At 46.5% G+C, this 25506-nt stretch overlaps 1 protein-coding gene across 1 annotated transcript in view; it reads right to left on the reverse strand.

Moving 5' to 3' along the window:
• plxnb2b (plexin b2b) overlaps window positions 1–25506 on the reverse strand; it is a 235545-nt gene continuing 210039 nt past the window's right edge. The window contains exons 29-38 of the mRNA XM_083763407.1: window positions 22864–23020; window positions 18760–18860; window positions 17462–17546; window positions 16127–16278; window positions 14974–15134; window positions 9571–9718; window positions 3218–3282; window positions 2968–3043; window positions 1037–1111; window positions 1–127 (exon numbers count right to left, since the gene is read on the reverse strand). Coding sequence (XP_083619533.1) covers window positions 23–127; window positions 1037–1111; window positions 2968–3043; window positions 3218–3282; window positions 9571–9718; window positions 14974–15134; window positions 16127–16278; window positions 17462–17546; window positions 18760–18860; window positions 22864–23020 — 1125 coding nt within the window. The 3' untranslated portion in view covers window positions 1–22. The remainder of the gene's footprint in view (window positions 128–1036; window positions 1112–2967; window positions 3044–3217; window positions 3283–9570; window positions 9719–14973; window positions 15135–16126; window positions 16279–17461; window positions 17547–18759; window positions 18861–22863; window positions 23021–25506) is intronic.

Here is a 25506-nt window from a genome sequence, read left to right on the forward strand (position 1 = left end):
CCCGCCTCTCTTCCAGTACGGGTTAGAGATCAGTCACTTTGTTCTCCAGGGCGGCCGCTATCTGCTGCAGCCGGAGGGTCAGCTGTTTGCTCTGGGCAGCCGGGTCTTCTTCCAGGGACGCGATGATCTGGGTGGGGTGGATGGGGAGGAGGAAGGGTGACAGCGGAGGAACGGACATGACATAGGGAAGACATGGAAGACAGGGGGAATGGGCAGAGAGATGGGTGATGGATGAGGAGAATGATAGTGAGAAAGGGAGGCAAGAATGGCAACACTTCGACGTTGACGGTCCCGCCAGTGTGCGTGCGCCACTCGGGAGGAGAGTGACAGGCCTATTTGTTTATCTAACTTGTTCATTAGGCTTTGTTTATCCCCCTTTGCACAACCCGAAGTGGCAATGCATACGAGAAGCCCATACAAAATCAATTCCCAGAGCAATTTTCCAATTCACGTACCACAAGAAGTTTCAATTAAAATTCACTTTTCAGACTCCCCATCAAAAGAGCGGAGAGAGAGCGAGAGAGAAAAAAAAAGAATGATATGGTGGGCAGTGGTGCGTTTAACCACATAAGGCAGCCCATATAAAAGAAATAGCAAATATAGCCAATACAAGCTCGCAGAGAGCTTTGCTATTTTTGAACATCTTTTAATCGTTTTTTGACATAGTTTTGTAATGACATTCCCAAAATATGGATGCCAGGATTAATGTGGTTGAATGGAATCTTCTCCGTCTGGGTGAGACACAGCAGTGGTTCACAAAGTGGGGTCCACCCCCCCAGAGGTCCCTGGGGGGGTTCCACAGAGTCCCCAACTAAATTAATGATAGTTAATATGAACAAATGGACCCTTACAGGTCTGTAATGGACCTGTGATATAAGAGTTATGAAGTTTGTGGCCTAATAATGCACCGACTGCTTTAAATTAAACCAGAACCACTGAGTTCTTCCATTTCAAAGTGTGTTTATTCAGATTGATGTTTTTTTTGTTTTTTTTAGCTTGTTATGTTAGTTCAATTCAATTCAGAATGGACACCTACCCCATCGTAGTATTTGCTGGCATACTGGTAGAGCTGGTAGAGAGCCACTTGTGTGTTGAGTTTGTCTGTGTGAGTCTGGAGAACACACACACACACACACACACACACACACACACACACACACACACACACACACACACACACACACACACATGGCTTCAGAACATCCCATTCCTTTGATACATGCCTTCTCTATTTGAACGACCATATCAAGCACGAGGTGGACGCAGGCAAATACTGCGGCATGGTCATGCTGAACCTCCAAAAGGCTTTTGACACCATAAATCACTCTATATTGATTGATAAGCTAAAAGCAATTGGTTTTCTGCAATCCTATCTGTAGGGAAGAGAACAGGTGGTGGAGGTGAACAGAACAGACAAACAAAGTGGCCAGGTTGCTGCTTGGCCTTACTCCTACAGGTTACATTTTGATAGGTTTGGGATGGCTTAGGGCAGCGGTTCCCAAACCTATTGGCCATGCACCCCCTGTTACCTCCTGCCCTAGCTGATGCACCCCCCCATGGAAATATAAATTGCATAATCTATATAGGGAGTAGGGACATACATTTCCTATTTATCCACATATATGCACATATATGAACCTGAATATGGATTATATATGCAGCATAGGCTATATTCTGCATATACTTGCCATATATTGCCATATGTTAATATATTTAAAATAAAACCATAGCACCACCATTAGCCTTTTCATGTCGTGCACCCCCTAGAAGGTTCTCGCGCACCACAAGGGGTGCACGCACCACAGTGAACCACTGGCCACTTAGGGCATGGCTGGAAGTGGTGTCCGGGACCCCCAGGGGTCCTTGATGGAGTTCCAGGGGTCCCCAGCTAAATGATAGTTTGGAACCAAATGGACCCTTATGGGTCTGTAACTCTCTGAGTTACAAATGGAACCATTTGTACACTCTCAAGAGTTAAATTAACATTGATTTTACAATATAAATTAGAAATAGAAATGCATAGAAATGCCATTAAATGGGGGTGTGTAGACTAATGCATGTCAAACTGGCGGATCCTTGGAATTAAACGGGTTGAGAATCACTGCTAGGCCTGTTCTACAAGATATGCGACACCACAAAGACACCATGTACCTGTCAAACACCAGCCAGCAGAGGAAGCTCCACAAATCACATTCAACCCAGATTTGGCTCAAACAAGGGGTTAAATTAATATTGCTCCTACGCCACAAAGAAATGTGGAACTCCCTACCCAATGAATGTGAATCCCTACTCTCCTTCAAAACCACTCTCAAAGAGCAAATACAAATAAAGTTTTTGCATCGTACTGTATATTTGTATGTCAATAAATCTCATATCTCATCATAATCTCATCACCGAGTGCCACATTCTCACCTAATACTCGATGCGAATGGGCGGAGATTCTTGCATATTTAATTAGCTGCGGTTTGCCTTCACACTGTCATCCCCAGCAAATTGAAACGCTGCAGGGGGGACCTTTATCAATGTGTTCCATTCATAAACTAGCCTACACAGTGAAATCTATGGTAATAAAATTATACTCATAACGGTCATGTGTCGTGCCGTCTGGGACTGGACCCCCCCACGCAGCCACGCACTGTTCTTTTGGGCATGGAGGCACAGCGCTGACCGCACTGATATAACAGACAGCAGCGCCCAGTCCCCACACAGTGACAGCACTCCATGTTTACGGCACGCACAGACAGACAGACAGAATATTCTGTAGGCTATAATACACTGCAGTGTTTTTATGTGTTTCCTTAAGCAATTGATTAATGTACTCGTACTCGTCCTGCCAAACGAAGTGCACTTTCTGACAATGCGCAGCAGGATTCGTTTTAATTGCAGCAAAGCTTTCTGGTGTGAATGTCACCTGAGACAAGGGAAGATACCAAACAAAGACAAAGAGGAGGAAGATGTGCTTCTTACCCGTGACACCTCAGCCAGATGAGTGTTCATGTCCTGGTCACTGACTGATACCATCTGCCTGATGCCCTTGTAGTAGCTGCACGCATGAGCACGCGCACACACACACGCACACACAGAAAATGGGGGACAGAGATTAGATGATTATCACGATGCAATTGATAATGACAAACCTTTCTCAATCCATCAGCATTTTAAGCTGGGGGGAAAAATAGATTGGAAGTGCGTTTGGCAAAGTGCCGACTGGACTTACTCATCTACCATCTTCTTGTAGGTCGAGATCTCCTTTGCATAGAGTAGTTTATTACTTGGAGAATCCTGCAGGACACAGGGTGCAGAGACCATGTTAATGAAAACAGTGACCCTCCCTCGGTCACAGTGACCTTTAATCTCCTCCGCTCCGACTTAATCCACTTGGTTCAATTCCGGCAGCTGCTTAATTTCCATTTTTGCAGACACATATCGTCGCTGTCGGGCAGAAACTGTATCTCCATTTTTCATCCTTTTATGCTTAAAAAAGCCCTACTTTATATGTGGTGTGTAGCGCAAAAGTTGCGAAAATGCAGCATGTTGTGAAGTTGTACTGTAGATGTGCTACTTTGGCTATTTTGTGCATTTCCGCCTATAATGACATGCCCAAAGACTGTCTTGTAGGATTTATTAACAAGATCTTGTGATTGAATGGCATGTTCTCCGTTTGCGTGAGTTATAGCCTTGGTTCTCAAAGTGGGGTCCTTGAGGGGGTTCCAGGAGGTCCCTAGCTAAATTAATGATAGGAATCAAATGGACCGTGAAATTATACTGTATCTCTGAGTGTATGAATGGAATAACTACATTGGATCCATTCTTTGGAACCCAGGTTTTTCTTTTCCATTTCTTTTGAAAATAACGTTGTTGGACACACAAGGTTTCAGCCCCCAGCGATGATATCCTCCTACTCAAGCAGTACAGTACCCCCTGTCCCCCTAAATCTCCACCCCATAAGCAGTACAGTACCCCCTGTCCCCCCCTAAATCCCCACCCCATAAGCAGTACAGTACCCCCTGTCCCCCTAAATCCCCACCCCATAAGCAGTACAGTACCCCCTGTCCCCCCCTAAATCCCCACCCCATAAGCAGTACAGTACCCCCTGTCCCCCTAAATCCCCACCCCATAAGCAGTACAGTACCCCCTGTCTCCCCTAAATCCCCACCCCATAAACAGTACAGTACCCCCTGTCCCCCCCTAAATCCCCACCCCATAAGCAGTACAGTACCCCCTCCTGTCCCCCTAAATCCCCACCCCATAAACAGTACAGTACAGTACCCCCTGCCCCCCCCTAAATTCCCACCCCATAAACAGTACAGTACCCCCTGTCCCCCCCTAAATCCCCACCCCATAAGCAGTACAGTACCCCCTGTCCCCCCCTAAATCCCCACCCCAAGCAGTACAGTACCCCCTGCCCCCCCTAAATCCCCACCCCATAAGCAGTACAGTACCCCCTGTCCCCCCCTAAATCCCCACCCCATAAGCAGTACAGTACCCCCTGCCCCCCCCTAAATTCCCACCCCATAAGCAGTACAGTACCCCCTGTCCCCCTAAATCCCCACCCCATAAGCAGTACAGTACCCCCTGCCCCCCCCTAAATCCCCACCCCATAAGCAGTACAGTACCCCCTGTCCCCCTAAATTCCCACCCCATAAGCAGTACAGTACCCCCTGTCCCCCCCTAAATCCCCACCCCATAAGCAGTACAGTACCCCCTGTCCCCCCCTAAATCTCCACCCCATAAGCAGTACAGTACCCCCTGTCCCCCTAAATCCCCACCACATAAGCAGTACAGTACCCCCTGTCCCCCCCTAAATCCCCACCCCATAAGCAGTACAGTACCCCCTGTCCCCCCCTAAATCTCCACCCCATAAGCAGTACAGTACCCCCTGTCCCCCTAAATCCCCACCACATAAGCAGTACAGTACCCCCTGTCCCCCTAAATCCCCACCCCATAAGCAGTACAGTACCCCCTGTCCCCCCCTAAATCCCCACCCCATAAGCAGTACAGTACCCCCTGTCCCCCTAAATTCCCACCCCATAAGCAGTACAGTACCCCCTGCCCCCCCCTAAATCTCCACCCCATAAGCAGTACAGTACCCCCTGTCCCCCTAAATCCCCACCACATAAGCAGTACAGTACCCCCCCCCCCCCCCCCTAAATTCCCACCCCATAAGCAGTACAGTACCCCCCCCCCCCTAAATCTCCACCCCATAAGCAGTACAGTACCCGTCCCCCCCGTCCCCCCAAATCCCCACCCCATAAGCAGTACAGTACCCCCTGTCCCCCCCTAAATTCCCACCCCATAAGCAGTACAGTACCCCCCCCCCCCCTAAATTCCCACCCCATAAGCAGTACAGTACCCCCTGTCCCCCCCTAAATTCCCACCCCATAAGCAGTACAGTACCCCCTGTCCCCCCCTAAATCCCTACCCCATAAGCAGTACAGTACCCCCTGTCCCCCTAAATCCCCACCCCATAAGCAGTACAGTACCCCCTGTCCCCCTAAATCCCTACCCCATAAGCAGTACAGTACCCCCTGCCCCCCCCTAAATCTCCACCCCATAAGCAGTACAGTACCCCCTGTCCCCCTAAATCCCCACCCCATAAGCAGTACAGTACCCCCTGTCCCCCTAAATTCCCACCCCATAAGCAGTACAGTACCCCCTGTCCCCCTAAATCCCTACCCCATAAGCAGTACAGTACCCCCTGCCCCCCCCTAAATCTCCACCCCATAAGCAGTACAGTACCCCCTGTCCCCCTAAATCCCCACCCCATAAGCAGTACAGTACCCCCTGTCCCCCTAAATCCCCACCCCATAAGCAGTACAGTACCCCCTGTCCCCCTAAATTCCCACCCCATAAGCAGTACAGTACCCCCTGCCCCCCCCCCCCTAAATCTCCACCCCATAAGCAGTACAGTACCCCCTGTCCCCCCCTAAATTCCCACCCCATAAGCAGTACAGTACCCCCCCCCCCCTAAATTCCCACCCCATAAGCAGTACAGTACCCCCTGTCCCCCCCTAAATTCCCACCCCATAAGCAGTACAGTACCCCCCCCCCCCCCTAAATCTCCACCCCATAAGCAGTACAGTACCCGTCCCCCCCGTCCCCCCAAATCCCCACCCCATAAGCAGTACAGTACCCCCCCCCCCCCCCCTAAATTCCCACCCCATAAGCAGTACAGTACCCCCTGTCCCCCTAAACCCCTACCCCATAAGCAGTACAGTACCCCCTGCCCCCCCCTAAATCTCCACCCCATAAGCAGTACAGTACCCCCTGTCCCCCTAAATCCCCACCCCATAAGCAGTACAGTACCCCCTGTCCCCCTAAATTCCCACCCCATAAGCAGTACAGTACCCCCTGTCCCCCTAAATCCCTACCCCATAAGCAGTACAGTACCCCCTGTCCCCCTAAATCCCTACCCCATAAGCAGTACAGTACCCCCTGCCCCCCCCCCCCCTAAATCTCCACCCCATAAGCAGTACAGTACCCCCTGTCCCCCTAAATCCCTACCCCATAAGCAGTACAGTACCCCCTGTCCCCCCCTAAATCCCCACCCCATAAGCAGTACAGTACCCCCTCCTGTCCCCCTAAATCCCTACCCCATAAGCAGTACAGTACCCCCTGCCCCCCCCCCCCCTAAATCTCCACCCCATAAGCAGTACAGTACCCGTCCCCCCCGTCCCCCCAAATCCCCACCCCATAAGCAGTACAGTACCCCCTGTCCCCCCCTAAATTCCCACCCCATAAGCAGTACAGTACCCCCCCCCCCCCCCCCCCCCTAAATTCCCACCCCATAAGCAGTACAGTACCCCCTGTCCCCCCCTAAATTCCCACCCCATAAGCAGTACAGTACCCCCTGTCCCCCCCTAAATCCCCACCCCATAAGCAGTACAGTACCCCCTCCTGTCCCCCTAAATCCCCACCCCATAAACAGTACAGTACAGTACCCCCTGCCCCCCCCTAAATTCCCACCCCATAAACAGTACAGTACCCCCTGTCCCCCCCTAAATCCCCACCCCATAAGCAGTACAGTACCCCCTGTCCCCCCCTAAATCCCCACCCCAAGCAGTACAGTACCCCCTGCCCCCCCTAAATCCCCACCCCATAAGCAGTACAGTACCCCCTGTCCCCCCCTAAATCCCCACCCCATAAGCAGTACAGTACCCCCTGCCCCCCCCTAAATTCCCACCCCATAAGCAGTACAGTACCCCCTGTCCCCCTAAATCCCCACCCCATAAGCAGTACAGTACCCCCTGCCCCCCCCTAAATCCCCACCCCATAAGCAGTACAGTACCCCCTGTCCCCCTAAATTCCCACCCCATAAGCAGTACAGTACCCCCTGTCCCCCCCTAAATCCCCACCCCATAAGCAGTACAGTACCCCCTGTCCCCCCCTAAATCTCCACCCCATAAGCAGTACAGTACCCCCTGTCCCCCTAAATCCCCACCACATAAGCAGTACAGTACCCCCTGTCCCCCCCTAAATCCCCACCCCATAAGCAGTACAGTACCCCCTGTCCCCCCCTAAATCTCCACCCCATAAGCAGTACAGTACCCCCTGTCCCCCTAAATCCCCACCACATAAGCAGTACAGTACCCCCTGTCCCCCTAAATCCCCACCCCATAAGCAGTACAGTACCCCCTGTCCCCCCCTAAATCCCCACCCCATAAGCAGTACAGTACCCCCTGTCCCCCTAAATTCCCACCCCATAAGCAGTACAGTACCCCCTGCCCCCCCCTAAATCTCCACCCCATAAGCAGTACAGTACCCCCTGTCCCCCTAAATCCCCACCACATAAGCAGTACAGTACCCCCCCCCCCCCCCCTAAATTCCCACCCCATAAGCAGTACAGTACCCCCCCCCCCCTAAATCTCCACCCCATAAGCAGTACAGTACCCGTCCCCCCCGTCCCCCCAAATCCCCACCCCATAAGCAGTACAGTACCCCCTGTCCCCCCCTAAATTCCCACCCCATAAGCAGTACAGTACCCCCCCCCCCCCTAAATTCCCACCCCATAAGCAGTACAGTACCCCCTGTCCCCCCCTAAATTCCCACCCCATAAGCAGTACAGTACCCCCTGTCCCCCCCTAAATCCCTACCCCATAAGCAGTACAGTACCCCCTGTCCCCCTAAATCCCCACCCCATAAGCAGTACAGTACCCCCTGTCCCCCTAAATCCCTACCCCATAAGCAGTACAGTACCCCCTGCCCCCCCCTAAATCTCCACCCCATAAGCAGTACAGTACCCCCTGTCCCCCTAAATCCCCACCCCATAAGCAGTACAGTACCCCCTGTCCCCCTAAATTCCCACACCATAAGCAGTACAGTACCCCCTGTCCCCCCTAAATCCCTACCCCATAAGCAGTACAGTACCCCCTGCCCCCCCCTAAATCTCCACCCCATAAGCAGTACAGTACCCCCTGTCCCCCTAAATCCCCACCCCATAAGCAGTACAGTACCCCCTGTCCCCCTAAATCCCCACCCCATAAGCAGTACAGTACCCCCTGTCCCCCTAAATTCCCACCCCATAAGCAGTACAGTACCCCCTGCCCCCCCCCCCTAAATCTCCACCCCATAAGCAGTACAGTACCCCCTGTCCCCCCCTAAATTCCCACCCCATAAGCAGTACAGTACCCCCCCCCCCCCTAAATTCCCACCCCATAAGCAGTACAGTACCCCCTGTCCCCCCCTAAATTCCCACCCCATAAGCAGTACAGTACCCCCCCCCCCCCTAAATCTCCACCCCATAAGCAGTACAGTACCCGTCCCCCCCGTCCCCCCAAATCCCCACCCCATAAGCAGTACAGTACCCCCCCCCCCCCCCCCTAAATTCCCACCCCATAAGCAGTACAGTACCCCCTGTCCCCCTAAACCCCCTACCCCATAAGCAGTACAGTACCCCCTGCCCCCCCCTAAATCTCCACCCCATAAGCAGTACAGTACCCCCTGTCCCCCTAAATCCCCACCCCATAAGCAGTACAGTACCCCCTGTCCCCCTAAATTCCCACCCCATAAGCAGTACAGTACCCCCTGTCCCCCTAAATCCCTACCCCATAAGCAGTACAGTACCCCCTGTCCCCCTAAATCCCTACCCCATAAGCAGTACAGTACCCCCTGCCCCCCCCCCCCCTAAATCTCCACCCCATAAGCAGTACAGTACCCCCTGTCCCCCTAAATCCCTACCCCATAAGCAGTACAGTACCCCCTGTCCCCCCCTAAATCCCCACCCCATAAGCAGTACAAGTACCCCCTCCTGTCCCCCTAAATCCCTACCCCATAAGCAGTACAGTACCCCCTGCCCCCCCCCCCCCTAAATCTCCACCCCATAAGCAGTACAGTACCCGTCCCCCCCGTCCCCCCAAATCCCCACCCCATAAGCAGTACAGTACCCCCTGTCCCCCCCTAAATTCCCACCCCATAAGCAGTACAGTACCCCCCCCCCCCCCCCCCCCCTAAATTCCCACCCCATAAGCAGTACAGTACCCCCTGTCCCCCCCTAAATTCCCACCCCATAAGCAGTACAGTACCCCCCCCCCCCCCCCCCCCCCCCCCTGCATCCCCACCCCTTCCACTCACCCGGCTGAGCTTGTGCTCGCTCTTGGTGCAGGCGTCCATGAATGTCTGGGCGATGACGGAGAGTGATGCATCCACCACCTCGGTCACGTGCACGTCGAAGATGAAGTGGGGATTCTTCAGGATGTTCACCCAGAACCTCAAAGGCAGGCTAAAAGCAGGAATGTCAAAGACAAAATGTTATTATTACGCGCCATTCTCAACCTGTGAGCTGGATTAGCCGACCGAATAATTGGCAAAAGAAGATATTATTGATTATAGCATCACGTAATGGTGTGAGAATCCATGGCCCTAATTTATCACCGCAATTTTCGGCATTCATCATTCCAGCGTGACTTTGAACTTGGACGTACGCCAGGCCAAAATTCACGCCAGGCCGGGAGCTGTCGTTGACTTTGTCTGCACCTGTTTTTCTGTCGTAGACAAGCGGAGGAGCATTGTCTGAACTGCTGACAGGCATCTAAAGTTATGTATGGCTGTCCCTCGTACAAACCTAGTTAACCGGGGTGACCAGGCTTTTTCCGCTCGGGCACCCAGACTGTGGAACACACTGCCAGTGCACGTTAGGGTAGCCCCATCCGTCCCCCTATTTAAGTCTCGTCTGAAAACCCACCTTTACAGTATACAGAGTGTTTTTTAACTACTTAATTATAGCCTGGTTAATAAACCAGACCGAATCAGCCGTTGGCAAAAATAAATTGCCTGCCGGCGGATTACGGTCTGAAGAGGCTCAATTGTATGCCCATTTCCTACACCAGAGAAATGGGGCGGCCAATCGGGACACGGTATGCAATATGGGCGGGCTTTGGTACAGTGACTTTCAATGCTTGAGACCTTTGACTGACAGTAGCTCTGACCAATTGCGTCAAAGAGAAAATGTTTCAACCCGCCCCCCCCTGGAAATGAAATCCAAGCTGAGCCTCCCCAGACTAATATCCCGCGGTCCGTGCGATATTAGTCTGGTTTATTAACCAGGCTAACTTAATTAGCCAATTGTACATACATGCTTGCTATTGTTTTGTGTGCCATTATAATTTTGTTACTGTGTGTTTCTTGTTGTTTTTAATCTTGTTCTGTGCAGCACTTTGGAACTATGTTTTGAAAAGCGCTATACAAATAAAGTTCATATCATATCATATCATATCAAATAAAGTGTGAAATATATACATATATTTTGTAAGAGGCATACATCGACGATATGTAATATGAAATTGGTGGGATATTTCCAACTGTACAAGCAATTAAAACCGCGCAATTAAAAACAATATAACATGTTAAATTAGATGCTTAATCAAACAGTGCTTTACTAGCTCTGTAAAAACATATGTGTGAGATGATTTTGACCGCGGACAGCAGCGGGAGATGACACGCCTATTAATAATCACTGTGATTCTTACATGAATGGACACGCTCGCCTATTTTATTTCCAAGTGACAAAGACATGCATACAGTATATAGCCTGCCTATTTGCAACGATATTATAGGCTAAGTTAGGTGCTTAATCGTTCACCTAATTAAATAAGTGCTTTAACAGTCATTCAGATAAATTGCAGGTCCAGATCATCAGACCTACAGTAGGCTGATGTCTTGTCTTGTCATGTCATGGACAGTGAGGTCTGAAATTATATAGGCTAGTACGCATGGTGCAACGGTCTGTGTTAAGGATAGAAACGACACGCTCCAAACCTGGTGATATCACACAGGTGATATCTTCACACTGTGGAACACCAGCCTTCTTCATCCTCACTCATCCAGTATGTTTATGCATGATGCCATTAATGCATCAATCAGTGATCACGCCACAAACGTTGATTATGAGTTTCTGCCTGCCTTGTCATCTGTCATTAACGTGGCGTCAACATTGATTGAAGCAGGAAAATTCTGCTCCCTGTCTTTTTTATTTCAACCTATAAATACAACAACGTTTGGCCCCTCCGGGCTTTCTCTCTCCGGGCTTGAGAAAGCCCGGAGGGGCCAAACGTTGTTGTATTTATAGGTTGAAATAAAAAAGACGGGGAGCAGAATTATATCGTGTGAGGACATTCCACTTATTTCTTCATTTTATTATTATTATTACTCACAGCAGTCCGACTCGCGGGGTGTGTGTGTGTGTGTGTGTGGGGGGGGGGGGGGGGGGGGGTTCGCTTTAACATGCAGTGGACTTAAGAATGGGTTAAATTATATCCTACAAACCTATTCTATTCATGATGATGTAACTGTGATACTGAATGTGATTAATGTAGCCTATACAGTACTTGACAAAGGTTGTAGCCTCACGGAATAGTTTCTTTCCAGTTTGCCCAAATGCATAGGTGCGTGCATGCATGCGTGGGTGCGTGCGTGCGTGGACATGACAGGCAAGCGAGGCGAGAGAGTCAGGGGGAAACTTTTTTATTGGCTTTCCATCATGTAACTACTGTATGGTTTCCATACGTTGTTTGGTCGTATTGCAGTTGTTCATGTCACAAAAGCGAGGGCGAGGCTTGATTTTATAGGGCATGCCAGACTGATTTCAGCCGTCACAAATTATGCAAAGATCAGCTGTTGTTTGCGATCACTTAATAAATGCTGTGCCGACGTGAATGTACGGCAAACCCCACGCTCAAAGTTGAGGCAGAATTTACACTCCATTGATAAATGACGGCCCATATGTTTCTATATGTAGGCCTACATTATATGCATATGTATCTTTGTGGTGTTTATGTGTGCATTCATTTGGATGTATGGGGCGCCAGTGGCCTAGCGGTTAAGGCACAACCACATATAGGCCCTACTACTTCATTGTGATAAATAGGAATTTGAAGTATGCTATGTACTGTAGTTCCACTGATCCAAGCCAAAACACGATCAATTGACTATTAAAATAAATTATTCTCTGAAAATGCACATGGACCACCCATCTGACCACTTAACATGGCTGCAGCGTTTGCATTTTACAGTGGGCCCTGATCCAGAAAAGGTTGAGAAAATATGTTATTAATAACTGTATTAATCATTACTTCAGCTATTATGGTAAACACCAGATGGGGAAATGACACCATCCCTGATCCTGTCACAGTTATATAACGTGGCGGCATAAGCGCAGTAGGCAATTAAATGTGTGAAAACCCTTAAGCCTAATTTATACTCGCTGAATATAACTGGGTCACATTCGTTCAGTCAAAAACAGGTGAGCGACACATACTGTAAGAATACTTCTCCAGCGCCTTCATCACAGTCCAGCCACATCGGCTGAAGGTGGATCGCCACGGCCTGGTGGCCTAGCTGGTGACCAGTGCACCAGCAAGCCTCAGTATGTCAGACTGGTGGCCTGGATTATGGACCAGTGCACCAGCAAGCCACAGTAGTCTACCAGGGACATGCACACATTGACATCAAACTTAGGGGGCTTCAGCCCCTGCCCTTTTACCCGTCTGTAAAACAACTGCCCTTTCCGGACCACGAATGCAGCATTTACTATGGTGAAAGAAATGCACATGATGCCACTCCTTTCCATGCCATGCCGGAAGGCAGCATTCAGGAGAATTGCTTTTTCCCCCCGAAGGCTCCTGAACTTGAATGCAGCATTTTGCGTTAAGAAATTTGTTTGGAAATCCACCGCATCTCCACTATATAGCTAAAGAGTGCTGGGCTGCGCCCTGGAAATAGCTGATCTACAAGCTCTCAACGCGTTGCAGCACGACGCGTTGTGAGCAATTTTTGCCCTTTTTTCAGGCCCTCGATAAAGTAACTAGTAACTCAAGTTTTCTAATAATTGTACTGGAGTAAAAAGTGCAGTATTTGACTCTGATATGTAGTGGAGTAGAAGTAAAAGTATACAAAAATGGAAATACTCCAAAAATATACTTTCAACCACCGTGGATGACTGTGAGGATGACAGTGAGGAGGATCGAGAGGTTAATCGGTTGGTGTGACAACAATCACCTTCAGCTCAACATCAGAATCACCAAGGAGCTGGTAGTGGTAGGGGACTGAATGAGGTGGACACCTACAGTAGTACATAGTCAAATCCTTAGTGTTAAAATGCACCCATTTGTAACTCGAGGTGAGTGTACAAACGCAAATGGACCGTCCTCAACACAGAGTTACTGTGTACAACCGAGTGCACTACAAGATAGCGCCGAAGATGCAGAAAGAAAGCTGCCGTCGGCCAATTTAGAGCAATTCCCCAAACAGGTATTAAGAGTTACAACAGTGCATTATCATTTTGCAATAAAGTGAACACTTATCCTGCTCCCCATCAGATGGTTCCTGGCTGACTGTATACAAAAGGCTACGATAAACGGTTCCCAGTCCCTAATTCCATGTTATGTCCCGCCTAATGAATCGTGATTGGACATGCCAAACTAAACAGCAAAAGCGCTCACCTTCCAAATACTCCACTCTCTGACAACATAAAGAGTCGGGACTACAAAATGAATGCTTCAGTAGGCTACGCATGCTAATTTCCATTCAGAACACACAAACGCGCCGGGCCGCCGGCTCCATGCAATTCCTGCCAATACCGCATCCTTGAATTTCAAAGAGCCCCCCCCCCACAAACGCATTCTGGAATGTTCCTGTCCTTGATCAGAGCGAACGCTGATGCGATTCTGCCGCCGTTCATTCATTTGCTTCCATCCATCTCCCCCTGCAGTTGCAGTGGAACCAAAACAATAAGATGCACAGAAAAATAAACTTCCTTACAATCATACAGTGAAATTACCAAGGGACATAATCACTATAATTAGTGTGTTTGTCGTTATGGCTGTATATTACGACATATTCATATTTAATACATGGCCCCTCCGGCATGTTTGATAAACAGAAGGAGCCAGATTGTTAGAAGGCGTAAAAAGTAAGTAATTAAATTGCTCAACTCCTGTCCTTCCTTGTTGCTGTGCATTGTCTCTGTGCCAGGCTCATGTCAATCACTGACGTATACATATGATGCCCTGTCTTGTATGCATGAGCCTGAGCCAACATGACACTAATTTATGCACTTAAAATGTCACACGGGAGCACAGCATTGTGAATGCAAACTAAGCGAGCTGAAATTGCGCATTTGTATTCAGCCATTTCCTCCGATAAGTAAGTTCACATCTTCGGAGAGTTGTCTCTGTGAGTGGGATGCATGTACATTATGTGTGTGGGGTCTGTGACTGTCAAACCGCGACAGCTGTGCTTGTTTGCGTGTGTGTGCGTGTGCGTGTGCGTGAGTGTGCGTGCGTGCGTGCGTGTGTGTCTGTGAGATAGACTGCTAGAGGGGGAAGGAGAGTGTGTGTGCGGACAAATACAGACAGACGTTAACAAGCAGAAGAGGTACTGTACACGTGTACAGCTGCGGCAATGCTTTTTACCCTAGTCCCTGAGTGGTGTCGTGTCGTGTGTGTGCGTGCGTGCGCCTACAGTATGTCGACATTATACCTGTTTGTCTTCCAGATGTGGATACACTCCTCGTCCACATTGTCGTGTTTCAGCGCCTGCTCATCCAGAAAGTCAAAGAAGTATTTGACAGCGGGCGGTACGACCGCCCCGGAGCACAGCACGCTGCGAAAGAAGTCATCCACAAACTGCTGCAGTGTTCCCTGGAGGGGCCACACACACATGTGCACACACACACACACGTTTGTGTTACTACACTTGTGAGGACATCAGCATTTTAGGAGACCGATTGTGTTTCTCAAATTCTACAATACTTGTGGGGATATTTGGCCCTCACAATTAATGTCATAAAATACAAGCAAATCACAGACACACACGCTCACGCATGCACGCACGCACGCACGCACGCACGCACACACACACACACACACACACACACACACACACACACACACACACACACACACACACACACACACACACACACACACACACACACACACACACACACACACACACACACACACACACACACACACACACACACACACACACACACACACACACACACACACACACACACACACACACACACTCAGCCAGACAGACGAGACGGACAGGGCAGAGATGAAGGTCTATTCTACAGCCTAGGGAGTAACACGATGGAAGCTGCTCCTAATTCCAGCACAAATATACTGTCTAATTTATACCCCCATCGCAAGGCGGCATTACCCGCTGTAAAGATCAGCTCTTTTTTTGGCAAGTGCATTGGGGTATAAATTGAGCTCAAACGTCTGCCCTTGTGGCATTCCTGCACCTGGCACGCAATCCAAATCTATAGGAGCAATAATTCTGTTGCTGACGGGTAGAAACCTTGCATCTCCAAAACGGTTCCCCTTTTTATTATTATTTTAAAAATAAAACAATTTTTAAGATCAGCTATTTTCACTGCTTTTGCTCGACACTTGCATTAATTTATGAAAAAACAAACAAACACACACACACACACACACACACACACACACACACACACACACACACACACACACACACACACATACAAAAAGTTGAAAATATGACCACACAAGGTTTCTACCCGACAGCAACGATTATGCTCATGCGATTTCCAACCCAGGCCAGCAGAGCCAAATTGCCAGAACCGATAAATAAAGGATTTAATAACTGCCGTTTGTACCTTGACAGAGAGCAGTCGTGTGAGATAAATCTCTGTGATGGCTTTGGTCATGGACTTGTCCTTCATGCTGCCTCTCTTGGACTTGATCTCGTCCAGTTCGTCCGCCGGCCGCACCAGATGAAACACCTTATCGTCTTCCAACAAGGCGTTCCCTAAAAACAAATAAACACAAAACACATCATATTAACCACTAAGACCTGAGGCCCATTCTACAAATGCGTTCTAAACAGATTTATGACTGAAACGCATGTTGCTATATCACTGGTGGTGGCATTTTTGCGCTATTTATTTGGCCCCTATATCAAAATAATTTGTTCCAGGGACCCCTAGAAGCAAAGATTTGAGTTAAAATGTATATATTCTTGATTTGCACAAACTTTCATGATTTTGTTGTTTGTTTTGGGTAGGTCATTAAAGTCACAACATCATTTCCAAGTATAAAGTAGGGCTTAGATAGTTAATTAACCTAATAATAAATATTTCCATTCTTAAGTTCTCTCGCAAAGCTAGCTTCACAAAATATTCAATAAAAGGATAAAAGAAGACCGCAAGGTGCTCCCAAAACAAATGTAAATTAAACACGGTGAATATGAAAGAGGAAATGTTTAAAACAACAGGCTATTTTCACAGGCTGCATTCGTAAACCTGCATTTTATTACAAGTGGATTCTCAAAGTGAAAGCGTGATACATAAAACAAGAGGTATTAGCATGTCAAATGAGATTGGGGATGTTGACAAAAGCACTGGGGGAAGACAAGGAAAATCCTGAGTTTACATCTCGTGTTTGCTCGCTTTTCCCCTTCAATTAAAGTGTGTGTGCGTTGCGTGTGCGTGTGTGTGTGCGTGCGTGTGTATGTGCGTGTGTACCATCAAAGGATTAAACTATTTGATTTTCTTCACTCTAAAAGTTCACTCTTGGGGTGCTTGCGCAAAAATAATTTCACCCTCTCTTTCACGCCTGCTGTAAACGTGTCACACGTGTAATGTCACACCCTATGTCTAACATCATCTACTGCTGTACTAGTTGGTCTATCTTATGCTACATTATGTGTAATATGCAGATATAGTTCATGTTAGCCTCTCCTGGACATTTTTTTTCACCTTGCTCTCCCACCTTGCTCTCTTGTCTATTTAAAGCGGCATGTTTTGCACAATAACATTAGTCTTTTCATTATGTCTTCCCACGATCTTTGTGATTCATATAGTACGTTTGTTTACCTCAGTCACTGATACTAAATTCTGATATATCTATGAATCTGTGACCTGACACCCAGCTGTTACAAAACGAAAATAAAAAGATTTTGAAAAGAAAGAAAACACATAAACGTAACGTACTCTCTTCGTGGTTTTCCTGGTGTTGGTCGTAGTTGTGTGGAGGGTGGAGAACCCTGGACAGCACCAGTGTGGCATTGTCCCGCACCTGAAAGACATGTGACATGAGGTCATATACTGTATGTACTGTATGCACACGCACACAACTCATCATCTTCTTCCCCATTCAGATTTCCAGCCCGCACACAGTAGAGGGAAAAATAATAATTCAGCTATACTCTACACTTGGAGATTGAGGGATGCTTTGAAAAAACAAACAAACAAAACAAAAGTAATACAGTTAAAAACCTGACTAGCTAAAAGTTAGTGAGGCGATACGTTGCACTCGTGAGTGATCACCGATTTAAATAACTTCTTTAAAGTACCAAAAGTAGAAAGTACTCATTATGTCCCATTTCGTGCTATCACGATGCGACGCATTGTGAGCTTGTAAATCATCTACTTTCAAATGGCCGAAATGTATAGAGTTTAAGTGGTTAATGTATATTAAAGCAATAAGCCACGAGAGGTCTCAGGTTACCGGGTATTTTACAATGGCTGGGCGTAGGCAGACCCGACGCGCAGCGGAGGGTCTTCTACCCCTGTTTTAATATTTTACAGTACACCACTGTTTCCCAAACAGTGGGTTGGATCAATTTGTGGGTCGCGGACACATTTTGTATGGGTCCCTTTATTTTTTGTTGCATGCCTGCACAAGTACATGTCCAGTTGTACATGTGTTCATACTGTACAATTGTGGCCTACTTTCACATCAATAGTCAATACTGCCTCTGACGTCAAGCCCTTTTCTCTGCATGTCTCAGAAACAAATTCATAATCAATACTAATGACTGTTGGTCCTAGTTGGGTCTTTAGCTGGTATTTACTGGCCATTTTCTTATTGACCCCGCGAACACGGCGACAGGCACTATATTCTGACACGAGCGATGCAATCTATGGCAGTGGGCCTTCTCTGTTCTCTCCAAGAACAACAGTCAGTTGGAGAGAGACTAAAAGGAGAGACAGCAGAAAAAAACTTTAGAAGGAAGTGGATTTTACAGGTTAAAAAAAAAGTAAGATGGAGCGTTTTGTGAATGACTCCAACTGGTCCAGAATCAATACGGAAATTAAATGGCGGTTGTGTCATTACCACAGATCCTCAAGGACAATAGACCACTCCAAGTCAGTTTGTTATTGGAAAAAAGGAATAAAGCATCCGAGACATGCTCCAGTGCTTTACTCTACGGGGGTGTCCATAGCTGAATGGTTATTGAGCCCGCCTGGGAATGGTATACAATGGTATTGATGCATTTCAATCTCACGTTGTAGTGTGCGAGGGTGTTGAGGCGTCTCCATCGGCCCTCCTTCTGCGATGTCACGTCCAGGTCTGACAGGATCTGCCCGGTGGAGCCCGGTCGCCACTCTGTGGTGAAGAGGCAGGAGCAGCAAGTCAATTCAAGTGCTTTAACGAAAGGGGTCCGCCGGATTTACTACAGGGGCCACTTTATGTGATAGGATATCTTTTGTCTTTACATTAAAACCACTTGGAACCATGTGCACCTCACAGTTCAAACTTAGCCTAGTTATAGCTTAATTAAAGGCCTTTTAACCAATTCAGAACGGGAACCTTTGGTGTTTTAAGGATTATGTTATACTTTAGCTATTGAAAAATAACAGATTTACAAGCTCATAGCACGGCACCGAGTGCCGTGCTATGAGCTTGTATGTCTGCTATTTTTGAGAAATCATGAAAATGTGGCGCAAATCTTTGAATATATATTCTTTCAGAGCGAACATTTTTAAATCTGTGTTTCTGGGGGCGTCGGCGGCCAATATCATATATTTTTGGGGGTCCTTGACATGAATATGTTTGAGAACCACCGACAGACATGGGTTTTTCAGAAAACTGTCAGGACGACATCAGGCCTAAATGGGTTAATTAAAGGCCTTTTAAGTCAAGACTTATGCATTAGTAGTAAAAAGCCATTTAAGCTATAACTAGGCTAATGTTTGAACTTAGTGTGAGGTGGTGCAACCCCCTATTGAAACGCAACATCCCTATTCTGAGGACAGCTTTAGCCAAAAATAGGAGATCCACAAGCTCACAACACCTGCCACCGTCTATTTTCGGCAAAGATGTTTGGTGTAAAAGCAGACCACTCTGTATATAACAGAGTGAAAGGTCGAGTTTACTGTATGTATTGATGGCTTAAATAGTTGTCTGACAATACACAATATGAATCCAACATACACAGCTGAGATTGCTCTCAAACAACACTATGAAATGAAAAGTATAATCTGCAACATGTTCCTGCTTCATCTCTCTCTCTCTCATCTAGGGGGGTCCTTGGGCTGAAAAACATTGAAGACCCCTGGTGTAACAATTAACTGATTTATCGCACCGGTGACACTATAAGGGGCATAGCAGGGATTTTAAGTTATACAGCTGAGAATTGCAAGGGAGGGATGTTTGTATTTGTTTTCGCAGCAGGTGCATTTGATCATTAGCAAGTAACCCATGGAGTGTTAAGTGAACTGTGTCTATGCTTGTCATTTCCATTTTGTTGTCGTCATTGTGTTTTACTCTCCTGAAACTACCGCACAAATGTGTCTCTCACCTGTCTCTGCGTTTTTTATAATTTTAGCATTTTTTTATCGTGTTGCCGAGCTGAAATGAAAAATATGTTTTACACACTTTTAGAGACATAATTAAAAGTAGATGGCAAACAAAAACGACAAAGGAAACGTGATACGTGTTTAACTTTACACGTCAGCAAGCCCTGCATTAAAAACATGATTTCATTCACCTGTGAGTTTCTCATTATGGAGACACTCCACTGCTGTTTGAATATATTTTGATGCCAGTATACTTTCAGTTCAGCAACATTTCAGTACAGGACTTTTACTTGTAGTTCAGTACCTTTCTATAATGGTATTTCTACTTTTACTTAAGTAAAAAAAGAAAAGAAAATCTGAGTACCTCTTCCACCAAATACCACAAAATGACGTCGCTTTCTGAAATGATCATAGCGTGCTACGACAACAGACCACAGCTCATTACACAGTCATGTTATTCATTCAAAAATAGCAGCCAGATTCTGGGAAGTTATCTCTCTGATTCAACTTGAAAGCGCATCGATGTCTACTTATCTAAAATTCATAAAGAAATGCAATCCAAGCGGCATGTGTGGGAATATAGACTGCCTTTGATGTTGTCGGAGAAGGTCTGTGAGGAGCTTTAGGCTTTCATGCCATTTTCCCTGAGCTCTGTGATTAATGCAAGCGAGCAAAACTTTGTTTAGGGATGAGGAGGACTCGTTGCATTGTGTTGCCGCCTCCGCCTATATGTCCTCGGCATCATTAAATGCCTCTTGCACTCCGAAGAGAAGGAGAGGTCATTTTTAAATTGATCAAACAAACGCCTGTTCCCCTGAATGCATGTCTGTTGGGAGGAAGCGTGGCCGTGTTCGACAAGAACCGCTCATCCGATCAACTTTGTAGTTCCTTGGGTCGTCGTCAGCAATACCCCGGCCAAGTGTGACAGTTGAGCGGATGAGCGGATCTGGAGATATGCAAAGGACAGATATCGTACATACTGGTACAACAGAGATTCCTGGAATTTATAGATAAAATAACCAATTTCAGATTTATACACATGAACCCTAGCTGAACCCTATTCTATCTATATTCTATAACTAAAAGTGTTAACACTAGCCTAAGCAGTCAATCTGACCGATTTTGAGGGTGGATTTTCTTTGCCCATGAAGTGCTGAGAAAGTTCCCCTTAAATATTCGATATAAAATCATCTGTTTTTTTTTTCATCTGAAACTTTTTCTAAATATGATTTTAGGCATAATTATATCTATATGTCTGCTCGTTTTCGCCAAAAGGACCGCCAAAAGGACCCTTTCGCTTTTTTAGCTTTGTCTAAATAATGCTATTTTTTAAATGATGGATTAACGCCAATTAATAAATTCTCGTTCTCTCGGGCGTGGCGACCTGGACAAAGGTAGATTAATCTCGTTATCTCGAGCGTGGCATCTAAACAGGTAAAGGCAATGGCATGTGGCACGGTGATTGGTTTTATTATTGTAACGTAATGTAGTAGCGGAGGTGTTTTAGGATTAGACTGTGGCACAAGATAGCAATTTTTACAGGGGAACGCAATGCTAAATCTCCAAATTATGGATTTAGTGCCTCTGACACAGCTGTTTTGACATGAAACTATTTGAGGAACACCATTCGCTCCAGATATGGCGCAAACATGGGGATGAATTAATACTGTATGCCACCAAAATGTGGAATACCCTATACCACCAGCCATGACCTACCTTCCTTCAAAACCACCAAAAGAAAACACCTGCCTGCAATTTGCAACTGAACCTAGACTAGACGTGTAGCTTTCCAAATGAAATTACTGCTCCTAGTATTGATGATCTATTATTGCATAGTATGGCAAGTCTTTAAACTTCTTGATGAATTTAATACATATACCGTAGGACCACAGTGGAAACAACCCCTCAGGGCTTTTTATGCTAAGATTTTAGCATTATTGTATAACTGTACCTTTGCATCTGTGTCATTTTAGATTAATTTGGCTATTCAAAAATAGCAAGATATACAAGCTCACATCACGTCACTTTGTGCCATGCTATCTGCTATTTTTGAAAGATCTGTGCAAATCTTTGAATCTATTTCTGGGGGTTCCTTGGAAAACAACATTTTGAGATGGGGGTCCTCAGCCAAAAACATATCATTGTGAGGGCCATTGACATGAAAATGTTTTGAGCACCACTCATATACCGGTAGTACTGTACCATTCGTTTTTCAGAAAACTTAGGATTTAGGCATTTGTAGAATTGGCCTCAGGTCATAATGGGTTAATACAGCGTCACAATATTTTTAACCCATTTTACCTGAGTAAAAAAATAATGCTATTTTTCAATAGATAAATTATAACAATATAATGTTTAAAACACAAAAAGGGGTTCCCGCCCAAAATGTTTGCTATAACAAAATAGCAGAAGTACATATGCTCTCAGCATGTCACTTCATTCTGTCATTCTGTGCGAGCTTGTACATCTGCTATTTGTGAACATTTTATGAAAAATATCGAAAGGGTTTGACATTTTTAAAATATTTTTTCTTAACACAAATCTTCTCTTCTGGGCGTCCCTGGCACAAATCATTTTTACAGCTTGTGTGCCCAAGTCCCAAGACGTCCACAGACGCCCTGGGAATTACCCGTATGGGGTGCCCAAGACGTCTGCGGACGTCTTTTATTTAAAATAAAAATATGTAAAAAAAAAAGGTTGTGGGCACACAATGTGTTGGTGCGGGTCCGCAGCCAAATACATATCAATTTGGGGTTTCTTGACATGAAAGTGTACCAGAAGAGGGTCCATTCAGCCATGCACTCACTCACCCAGCGCGACGCTGTCCACCTTGGGTCTCAGTGAGTAGGGCACGTTCCTGTGCACCGTCTCTATGATCTTCTCCTTCACCTGGGAGATGGTGTCACAGTTCAGCACCTTGACCGGCGTCACGTCCGGACCCTCGCCCTGCACCAGCACCTGCAGGGTCTGCAGCACACACACACACACACACACACACACACACACACACACACACACACACACACACACACACACACTTAGGGGTGCAAGAGTCATTTGAACTCCATGATGCCCGGGTTTTAAATTTGCCAAAAAAGTGACAGTTCCCTTCGTCCACAATTTCTCACAGTCTATTGGCACACACACACACACACACACACACACACACACACACACACATGCACACGTGCACGAACCAAAGGCCATCTGTGTCCAGGTTGTCTTAGCAACCGCACCCTCAGTGTCGACACCTGCCAAGAAGGCCCTCTAATGAGAACTGGTGGAAGAAACAGTCACATACAAAGTAGCAATACCACAATGTGGAAATACTTGGCCCAAAGGTACTGGGAGATACATTTAAAGTACCAAAAGTAAATGTACTCATACACGTTATACTGTACATTTTTGTGAGATATTTCAGCATTTGTCTTCTTTTTTTTTTAAACAGCAGATCTACAAGCTCACAACGCCTGCGCCGTTGTGTGAGCTTGTAGACTTTTAATTTTCAAATAGCTGAAGTATAGTATGGGTTTTGTTTTGTAGTATTAATAAAATAAACTGCAAAGTAACTTGTAAGTAATGTTTTCAAATTATGTATTATAATTATTAAGTCTCGAAAGTATCGAAAACTGGAAAAACTCAAGTAAAGTAAAAGTGCCTCAAAGTTGTACTTAAAATAGAGTACTTGGTAAGTAAGTAATTGTACTTGAGTTATTTTCCACGGCCGCTAATGAGCAGTATCGGCCTTGAGCTCTGAGAGTGCACTGTGGTGGGCCAAAGTGACACCTCCGGCTCTCTCTGTCAGAAATAGCAGCTGACCACTCCATAGACACACACAGAGAGCCATGGGAGACGTGGGTAACCCAATCTGACTGCCAGCAGCATCCCAGCCTGTCTCCATCTGCAGGGAACGGAAAGAGACGGCCTGCCTGCCTGCCTCTGTCGGGTAGAAACCTCATATCTCCCATGTTCATGGCATAAAGCAAAATAAAATGTACTGAAACATTTTGACAGGCCACATCCCAATCTGCGATTGGTGAAGCGGCATGACAGGAGCCTCCCCACACAAGCGCTGTGTGTGTGTGTGTGCACAACACACACACACACACACACACACACACACACACACACACACACACACACACACACACACACACACACACACACACACACACACACACACACATTTTAGATTATCTAAATCAACACACAGCCAACCAGTTGAAGAAAATCGCAGACCTTTGGGTTTTGTGGAATATCAGGGCCAATTATGATTTTGTGGAATATGCAAGTTCTGAACATGTATTAAGATTGACCATTTCTAACACACTTTTAATCTTAAAATAACTAATAACCAAAAAATAGTTGATCTACAGGCTTACATGCCTGTAGATCAGCTGCCATATTTCCGGTGCCCGACATGCTTCCAAATGAAATCAGTCGTGGCGACAGAGAGAGAACTTTAATGCATGCATTATGTCAATGATATATGTAGTACAATGTTCAACGTGTCACATCGATGGCTATTTTCTCCATTTTCTGAAATGTAACGACAGCTTTGGACATAAGAGGTTTTTCCCGGGTGCAACAGAATAAAAGTAACAGGAGCTATAGAGCTTCTTGCACGCATGCGGAGTGGAGCTCATTGTGTACTCTACTCTCTTCTTCTCCTCGCTAACACAATCACAGAAGGCGATCTGTCACGGCGGGGGGACGTGTAATTCGGTCTAATTTGATAATTGTCCCCGACAACGCCATTACCCGTGGGTCGCTTTATCCCATTCTGACCTGAGATCAGATTCTAAAAATATCTTCTATGTCAGTCGCTCTTCGATTTTTCAAAAATAGCAGACCTACAAGCTCGTAGCGCGCCACTCGGTGGCGCGCTACGAGCTTGTAGGTCTGCTATTTTTCAATAGCTAAAGCATAACATAATGCTAACACCAAAACGGGTTCCCGCCCAAAATGGGTTATTTATGCAGACTTTTAACAGAAAACAGCTGGGTTCACATTAGCTCCCATTAAGCATGATGAGCAAAAAGGAAAAGGGAAAATACAAATACAAATAATTTGAGACTTCAGAGGAAGCCGCTCTGCCGTGTCTAATGTGGATATGGCAGGTTTTCGGAAGGTCGGAGAATAAGTCATGGGGAGAGCTTAATTACCTGACCTATCTCTGAGAGAATACACATGGAACCAAATGGACTCTTATGGTTACATGTGTACACTATCAGAGTTAAATGAATGCTTAGGATTTTACAGTGCCGACGGCCAAAATGGCTTTGAAGCCCAAGAACCTGTGTCCCAGGTTCAATTCCTCAGCCGGGCGGGGGAATCGCTGCATGTTACCCTCTCCCACTTTTCCTCACGCCAAACTGTGCTATCAAATTAAAGCCCCCCTCCCCTGTCTTTGAAATGAAAAAGGTTCAGAATCAGAATCACCTGAACTGAAC

The sequence above is a fragment of the Protomyctophum parallelum genome (genome assembly GCF_964188405.1).
Source record: "Protomyctophum parallelum genome assembly, chromosome: 4".
Lineage (NCBI taxonomy): Eukaryota > Metazoa > Chordata > Actinopteri > Myctophiformes > Myctophidae > Protomyctophum > Protomyctophum parallelum.